This window comes from Psammomys obesus, unplaced genomic scaffold, assembly GCF_907164565.1.
Source record: "Psammomys obesus unplaced genomic scaffold, mPsaObe1.curated_primary_1811, whole genome shotgun sequence".
In the NCBI taxonomy this organism is placed as follows: Eukaryota; Metazoa; Chordata; class Mammalia; order Rodentia; family Muridae; genus Psammomys; species Psammomys obesus.
Window position 1 is genome coordinate 5,051,018 of NW_026596415.1, and position 9,339 is coordinate 5,060,356.

The following is a 9,339-nucleotide window of genomic DNA, read 5'->3' on the forward strand; positions in this document are numbered from 1 at the left end:
AACCATACTCAGCTGGCCCTCAACACAGCTCCCTGGAGTATGCACTCTTGCTGGACACTGGCAGGTGGGCTGTGACTTCAATGTCACACAGCTAGCAAGTGAGAGGGTTGGAGGTTGAGGTTTTCTACAGCAGTATGCCTGTCCTGAATGAGCTTTGGGGGATAGGGTGTTAGGGTGTGTAGAAGACAGGGAAATAATACGGGGAGAATGCAACCATAATCAAAACCAACCCAGGAATTGCCAAATTCACCATACTATTAATATGTATGGTGAATACCATTCAGTCCTGTCTATAATGGTAGCAGGAAGGTATTAGCCTCATCAACTGAGTGGCCAAAGGCCAGTCAAGCTCAAGAACTTACTTTAAAGTCACACAATTGTAAGTCATGTACCTGTTCCCAAGTCAGGAGCATCTACACTGAGGCGTGTGCTCAGGTCCTCATGCCTGTGGGTGCTGTGTTCTGTGCAGGTGAGATGGAGGAGCTGGAGACACTGTGGCTGACGGGCATCTGTCACAATGAGAAGAACGAGGTGATGAGCAGCCAGCTGGACATCGATAACATGGCGGGCGTGTTCTACATGCTAGCTGCCGCCATGGCCCTCAGCCTCATCACCTTCATCTGGGAGCACCTCTTCTACTGGAAGCTGCGCTTCTGCTTCACCGGGGTGTGCTCTGACCGGCCTGGGCTGCTCTTCTCCATCAGCAGGGTCAGTACTCCAAGCAGCTCCTTTTTAGTACAGCAGGCAGGTCCAGAACAACACAGGCGGTTCAGAGACTCAGGCACATATGTGCACATTGATGACATATTTTATCATCTACCAGTCATCTACGTACTTCCTGTCTATCTCAGTCATCCATTTGCCTATAATCAATCTATCATCGCCTATGTATCTATCATTTATCAGTCCATCAACTATCTATCTATCTATTGTCTATCATTTATATATCTATTCATCTCTATCATCTACCACCTATCAGTCTATCAACTATCGATCATCATTTATCAGTCTATTTGACATCACTTATATATCTATCATCTATTAAGTACCCATCATATATATCATCATATATATGTATCTGTATGTGTCATCTATCCTATATCAATCTACCACCTGTCATCATCTGCCAATCTATGAATCTATTTAAAGCCTATCATTATGTGTCTATCTGTCATTTATCCATTGTCTGTCATCTAGGTAGCTGTCTTCCTCACATCTATCATCTATGTTTTCTTTAACTCATCTACTTGTTTCTTTCACCTTCTGACTTTAGTGGTAAGAAAAAAAACCCCACTCAGTTTTATGTGCTAGTCATTATTGGAGGAAATGAAATAATCAGTTTAAAATGAATTTATGTATCCTCAGCATTCAATGATTTTGAGAACTTTAGAGATTCAGAAGGTCCACACTAGCTCAGTGAAGAGGATTTATTTTCTTCATTCAATTACACTCGGCTTGGGTTCTATGCAAATATATATTTCCTAATTAGCTTGATGGCATCTAAACACACAGATTGCTTAAAAATAACAACATGCATGCATATAGCTAGGAATTATGCCAACTTTAAACTAATTCTCCCAGCCAATTACTAAAGGCTTTTCATATCCAAGCGGTTTTGGGATTATGTTGAGCAAATGCACACCGTTGCATTTGCTTGTAAATCTGGCTTCTTTTTGAGCAGACAGTCAACTTGGTAGGATCATCATTGTAAAAAATGAACTGAGTCCTGCATCCCTTTCCAAGCATCTTACAGGTGGAAATGAAGAGGTTTGGTTTTGTGCAGAAGAAGCTGTGTAGGTAAAAAATTGAACTTTTTCTACCTTCCAAAGCACAGGGGTAGGGGCTCCAAGTCATTACTGAGGCTGTATCCTGAAGGCTTCAAGGAGTCCAGAGGAGCAGAGGCTCAATTCTCCTTCAATCTTATTTGTCTTCTAAATCAGAGCAGCCTGACAAAGAATGCATAAGAAGGCTCCATTGCTTCCCTGACTCTTTTCTGTACTAGGGAGAAACCCAGAAAGTGCAGCTCCCAGTGCTGAAAGCATACAGCAGAGGATTGCCAGTGATGGCAAGGTATAGCTATTATGGATAATGGTCAGAGCCAGATACTTCCCCTTTCTTGTCTCTATTCATTGTGAAACCTCTGAAGAGTAGAATAATCTGACCACACCCATTCTGTCAATTAAGAAACTGGGGCTTAAAATGGGCCTTAAAAACTTTCATCTTATATTTACCTGAATTAATAGGTTTCCTCGCATTTTATCCATCAGGCCATAAATGACATACAGCAGAGGAGCTGAGATCACAACTCCTAAGGAGCAAAACCTATGTTTGTCTTCTGCCTTCACACATGTGTGTGCATAGTTGTATGGGCATGCATATACTTGAACACATACGCACGCATACACATGCACTCATGCATGTACACACACACACACAAATGATCTGTATACACAGTTGGGTCACATACATTAGTCAAGTTCAGAGTTTAAGCTTCTTTTTAAGGATCTGTGATGCTCTGAAAACTCCCAAGGCAGTATCTGCTCCACGGAAGATATATCTCTACATCAGTGGTTCTTTCAGCACACTGACCATGCAGCCCCTAGACAGAAAGCAATCACCACAAGTAAGCATCTGCAGCCTGTCTTGCAGGCTCAGTGTCTCTGTAAAGCTCCTGGAGATGCAACACGGATGCCAACCTGAGAGGCATGCATCCCTCACACTCTCAAGCTCAAAGAACACATTTATTACACACTGGAACCAAGCTTCTACAATGGAGGTCCCTTGTCATATTTTTATGACTTTAACAAATACATATTTCAGTCTATGTTAGTTTTCTATCGAAAGTGTTCCTCCCCTGACACACACCACTTATATAAAAAAAGGAAAAAAAAAAAAAAAAGCTTGTCATTCCCAGTCAAAAAAGCCACCTTGATTGTCTCTTGAAGTGTGAGCAATAAGAGACATAGTAAAAACAGAAGCCTGGGCATGGGGACTGTAGATGCCTTCCCACTGTGTTCCAAGGTGGAATGAAAGATGCTTTTCACTAACTGGCCATTAAGAGCAACAGAAGTCAGACACTATCAGGACTAGCCCAGGAGGAATGGGACAGGAAGGACTGTAGTGCCCTCAAGCAGTGAAAATGCTTTCAGAAGTCAGATGACTTAACAAGCAAATCAGGTTGACCAGAAGGATGTGTAGTCCACCAGGTATACTAAGAAGATGCCTTATTTCCATAACCTTGAAAGGGATTGTGAGCAATGGAGGAAGAACCAGCAGGAACATAAGAAGCTTCAGCCAGGGGTTAGTTGGGCTCCATAGGTGGCTAGTCTTACTAACCAGAAGGCATATGTAATTTCTGGAATAAACTTTCTATAGCAATGAGTAGCATGCACTGTTTTGTGGCTTAGACAAGGTGGGCATTGTAGGTTAAAGCAGATTTGAAATGAGAAAGGAGCAAATGCAGGCCCCAGTGTGTCTGCTCCACAAGTACTGAATGCCTGCTATGTGTAGCTTACCTTGTCTTTATGCACACCAGAAGAGGATTTTCATTTTACAGCTGGGAAAGTTGAGGTTCATACAGTGACAATAACTTAACCAAGGCCACATCCAGTGGTGTCTGACACATCTTGTTATTCTGAAACATGTATTTCCCCTCCTGAGAGCCCAGGTAGAGAAAGCTGTTGCAGAAACTCGAAGCCCCCGATGGGTACATCAGTTCCTTTAGCTGTGCTACACCAGTTCCAGGAGAGCCAGGAAGGAAAGGCCATAGCCCCATCATCCTTACCATCTCCTGCAGCACAGTCCAGCTCTGATCATGCTGTGTGTCTCCTCCAAACACAGCCAGCTGTTCAAGGTTGTAGGGGCGCAAGTTGCACTACAGTGACTGATGCAGAGAAGTCCTTAGGTTCTCCTGAGTGAGGAGAGGAGCTTATTAGCATGAAGTTGCAAATGTAGAAAAAAAACTATATTTTTTTATAATACAATAAGGAGAGGAGATAAAGACTGTAGCTGTCTCTGACATAGAAGGAACATCAATTTTTCACTCATAGGTGCAGTTTTCCCAGTAGATTCCATGTAAGATTACATTGTATGACTAATGGAGGGGAAGCTAATGTGCCAGGGTCTGTGAAATACATGGATTAATTGTGTGTCCAGAGTCTGCGTGTTCTAGCACTCTTGGATCAAAGGAAGGAATGTGGTTTATGGCAAGATTAGCAGCCAACTAACTGCTCATTACATAGAGGAGACTGAAGATAAACTGGGAAAAAAAAAGGAAGAAGAGAAGGAAGGGAGAGAGTGAGGGATGGAGAAAGAGAAGAAATAAAGGAGCAAAAGAGAGATGCCAAGAGTGGAAGAAAGGGGGAAATGGGAAAAGAAGAACTCTGGAGAGGGGGAAGAACAGAAAGAAGAAAGGCTGGAAAGAAAAAAGCAGAGGAAGGAATGGAAAAGAAAGCATGCAGGAAGGGAAAAAGATGAAAGAAAGAAGAAAATAAAGAGAAAGAAAGGGAGAAAGGGGAAAGAGTTGATAGAATGGGGGAAGTAAAGAAAGGAGAAAGGAGGAAGGAAGAGAGGAAAGGGAGAAGAAGGGATAGAAAGACAGAGATGGAAGAAAGAAAATAAAAAGAAGGAAGAAGGGTGCTAGATCCCAGGATCTAGACCTTAACTACAAAGCTTAGACTGATACAGTCCCAGCAAAGGATGCTTGAACTTGAGATGGCCATCTTTGTGTGTAGCATTGCTATGAGGCTGTCTTCAGACAGCAAACTGCAGCCATACAGATGAGTTAAGACTTTGCAGTTCTGAGAGCATCCCTCTTGGGTTAAGCCATGGGTGTCAGTAGTCACCATGATCAGACTCACAATGACACAAACTTTCTACTGGTTTATGCCAAAGTCAGCAATAGGTCTGCCTCATTAATACATCCTCAGGATGGCTTCCTGGCAGTCTTAGAAGGTAGATCAAATTCTACAGACTTAATCCAATTGTTTTGATTAGGTATGGCTGCCAAAATCTGGATATGAGGAGGAGAAAGCCAGGAGTTTACAAATCCAAAGATTATTAAAGGTCTACTTACTACAGCAGCATGAACAAAGACTCCTTCCCCTGACAACAGGAGAGCAGCTAGTTATGAGTAAAAGAGAAGATCTATTTTTTTTTTTAAAGAAAGGAAAAAGACACAGAAGATGAGACTTTGCAATAGCAGTGGTCATATCTCACTTTCCCAGGATTCCCTGGTCTCATTATCTAGTGAGCAGATTTAAAGATTATGCTGCTGTGTCACCCTGTCAATAGAAGTAAAAATCTAGTTCTAGCCGCATCTAATTAACAAGTAAGAACCCTAAGCACATGGCTGCAGCAACTTTGACCATGACTCCCCCTTTCCGTAGGTCTTTCACCTCACTCTAATGGCTTCAGTCTTAGGCTGATATCCCTGATTAAAACCAAGACCCTGCTCCCCCGTAAAAATGTGGATTCCCCTTACATGCACCAAATGCCTCCTCAATTTTTATTTTATTTCTTTTAATTTTTTGCTTTCTCTTTTAGATATGTTCTTACTATGTAGCCCAATATGGCTTTGAATTCATAATCTTGCTGACTCAGCCTCTCTTGTGCAAGGATTTCAGGCCTGCATGAATTTGCATGGCTGTGCTTTCCTTTAGGCTAGTCAATGTACCCAGGAAGGAAATATTTTCAGATTGGCATCTTGTATAGGTTACATGCCTTGATTGATAGCTTTGGCATAAGTGTAGAGGTCATTCTGGTAATTTGTGAAAATAATTAACAATGGTGGTCCCTTTGTGGTGGTTTGTCAATATCTAACTCTCTGACATTTAAACTTCAAAGGTGATATAACCTTCAATAAATATCTGAGCTGCATATGGGTTCTGGGAAGGTCAATAAAGTATCCCTATCTGCCACTGTGAAGGTACCAGAGTGTTAATAGTTATATAAGTATAGTTGATATTACTTCTAAAGCCTCACGTGTGACTTTTTGCGAAGGTTTCAGATTATCCTGGGCCAAAACAGTAATATAGGGACTAATTGTTGTGTGGCTTTTTCTTAAGAAAATGTGAACAAATATTCTATTTACCCCAGGATGGCACACTGATAATGGGACAAATAAATGATTTTACTCAAATCACTAAATGATTTTAGTGAACAAGTGGATTTGTTGGTATTGCTCAAGGAGTATGGGTGAGAGGTCGCTTAGAAGAGGGTGGATGACTCAGTGGCAGCTGCATCGCCAAAAGCCCAACCTGGCAGGGTGACAAGTGATGGACTTTTCAGTACTGGAGCCTCCTGCTGATACACAAGCAGCTCTGATGTTCAAAAGAGTCTCTCGTCTCTGACGGTCATGGAGTCTCCTCTCCCCACCACTGGTCACTGCTTGTATTATCTAGAAAAAAAGTCTTGTGAATCATGTAAGTTTCAAGAGCTTTCTGAGATTTGTGAGTTATGTTTATTTTCTGAATCTTAATTGAATTAATTTCAGTGCTAAGTAAGTAGTTACACCACAATGGGGCATTACAACTTGTCTTACCTATTGAAGTAAGATAATCAGGATTCAGAATGAATTCCCCCCCCCGTGTGTGTGTGTGTGTGTGAGAGAGAGAGAGAGAGAGAGAGAGAGAGAGAGAGAGAGAGAGAGGAGACTTCCTCAAGAGACCAATGGTTCACCTTTCAGGTAAAACTCAGATAGGCAAGTGACTTCATACCAGTTTCTGCTGTTGATGTGTGTTTTGTGTTTCTCCTTCACAGGGCATCTACAGTTGCATCCATGGTGTGCACATTGAAGAAAAGAAGAAGTCTCCAGACTTCAACCTGACGGGGTCACAGAGCAACATGCTAAAGCTTCTTCGGTCAGCCAAAAACATCTCCAACATGTCCAATGTGAATTCATCAAGAATGGACTCACCCAAAAGAACTACTGACTTCATTCAAAGAGGGTCACTTATTGTGGACATGGTTTCAGACAAGGGGAATTTGATATACTCAGACAATAGGTCCTTTCAAGGGAAGGACAGCATATTTGGGGACAATATGAATGAACTCCAAACATTTGTGGCCAACAGGCACAAGGATAACCTCAGTAACTATGTGTTTCAAGGACAGCACCCTCTCACTCTCAATGAGTCCAACCCTAACACAGTGGAGGTGGCTGTCAGTACTGAATCCAAAGGGAACTCCCGACCCCGGCAACTTTGGAAGAAATCCATGGAGTCTCTACGCCAGGATTCTCTAAACCAGAACCCAGTCTCCCAGAGGGATGAGAAGACTGCAGAGAATAGGACTCACTCCCTAAAGAGTCCTAGGTATCTTCCAGAAGAGGTAGCCCACTCTGACATTTCGGAAACCTCGAGCCGGGCCACATGCCACAGGGAGCCAGATAACAATAAGAACCACAAGACCAAGGATAACTTCAAAAGGTCAATGGCCTCTAAATACCCCAAGGACTGTAGTGAGGTTGAACGTACCTACCTGAAAACCAAAGCGAGTTCTCCCAGGGATAAGATCTACACCATCGATGGTGAGAAGGAGCCCAGCTTCCACTTAGATCCTCCACAGTTCACTGAGAACATAGCCCTTCCTGAGAACGTGGGCTTCCCAGATACTTACCAAGACCACAGTGAGAACTTCCGAAAGGGGGAATCCACTCTGCCCATGAACAGGAATCCACTACACAATGAAGACGGGCTTCCCAACAATGACCAGTATAAACTCTATGCCAAGCACTTTACCTTGAAAGACAAGGGTTCCCCGCACAGCGAGGGCAGTGATCGATACAGGCAGAACTCCACACATTGCAGAAGCTGCCTTTCAAACCTGCCCACCTACTCAGGCCACTTTACCATGAGGTCTCCTTTCAAGTGTGATGCCTGTCTGAGGATGGGGAACCTCTATGACATTGATGAAGACCAGATGCTTCAGGAGACGGGTAACCCGGCGACACGGGACGAGGCTTACCAGCAGGACTGGTCACAGAACAATGCCCTCCAGTTTCAAAAGAACAAGCTAAGGATTAACCGACAGCACTCCTATGATAACATTCTTGACAAACCCAGGGAAATAGACCTTAGCAGGCCCTCCCGGAGCATAAGCCTCAAGGACAGGGAACGGCTGTTGGAGGGCAACTTATATGGCAGCCTCTTCAGTGTCCCCTCAAGCAAACTCTTGGGGAACAAAAGCTCCCTTTTCCCCCAAGGTCTGGAGGACAGCAAGAGGAGCAAGTCTCTCTTGCCAGACCACACCTCCGATAATCCTTTTCTCCACACGTATGGGGATGACCAGCGCTTGGTTATTGGGAGATGTCCCTCGGACCCTTACAAACACTCATTGCCATCACAGGCAGTAAATGACAGCTATCTTCGGTCATCCTTGAGGTCAACAGCATCATACTGCTCCAGGGACAGTCGGGGCCACAGTGATGTGTACATTTCAGAGCATGTTATGCCTTATGCTGCAAATAAGAATAACATGTACTCTACTCCCAGGGTTTTAAATTCCTGCAGCAATAGACGCGTGTACAAGAAAATGCCTAGTATTGAATCTGATGTCTAAAATCTTCCACCAGTGTTTATCTATAAAGAAATATATGGAATGGCCAACATTCTGGAGGGTAAATGTTGGATGTCTGATAGGACCCTACTAGGAGAAAGAGGATTTAAGGGAGGTACTTTTTTTTGTTGGCTCTTTTGCACATGGCTCCATGCCATAATCTTCCACTCAAGGAATCTTGTGAGGTATGTGCTGAGAATAGCACATACCAGATAGGTGAATCCTTAACCAAAAACAAATAAATAAACATGGGCAGGTCTCCCAGACATGGTGACTGTGTATGGCGGCAATAATGGTGCATCAGATGGTGATGGTGTTATTGTGATTGCCTATATTCCAAATTCCATGAAGATCAATCCACCATGTAACTTCCCCATCAGAAATGCCTCAGTTTCTCTAATACAGAATAAGCAATATGGTATGCATGTAAGTCTGACACAGACAATAAGACAGTTAAGAATGCATCTGCACTGTAGTAAGATTGACATGTGCAAGGATTAAGAAGTTTGGCTTGTAACAGTTCTCAGCTTTCTTGTTATGCCTTCCATTACAACCCTGGATCAGCCCCCCAAAATTCCAGGTTCCCCCCCAAAGAATAGCAAATCAGTGTGTTTGTGGTACCTATGCTACTTTCATTGTAGTCTGCCCCCAAAACACACATGGAACAAATAGCCACAGGGACTCTCAGGTGGAGAGCTATAAGAATCTCTTTGGATGTTAATATGTGTGTATCTCTCACCCTCAGTTTCAATGGTCTTGTTCGGAGCTGCATAAACACATTTA

At 43.1% G+C, this 9,339-nt stretch overlaps 1 protein-coding gene across 1 annotated transcript in view; it reads left to right on the forward strand.

Moving 5' to 3' along the window:
• Positions 1–8,569, forward strand: part of Grin2a (glutamate ionotropic receptor NMDA type subunit 2A) — a 413,092-nt gene extending 404,523 nt beyond the window's left edge. Inside the window, exons 12-13 of the mRNA XM_055597755.1 lie at positions 470–708; positions 6,760–8,569. Coding sequence (XP_055453730.1) covers positions 470–708; positions 6,760–8,559 — 2,039 coding nt within the window. The 3' untranslated portion in view covers positions 8,560–8,569. The remainder of the gene's footprint in view (positions 1–469; positions 709–6,759) is intronic.
• The last annotated feature ends 770 nt before the right edge of the window (positions 8,570–9,339 follow it).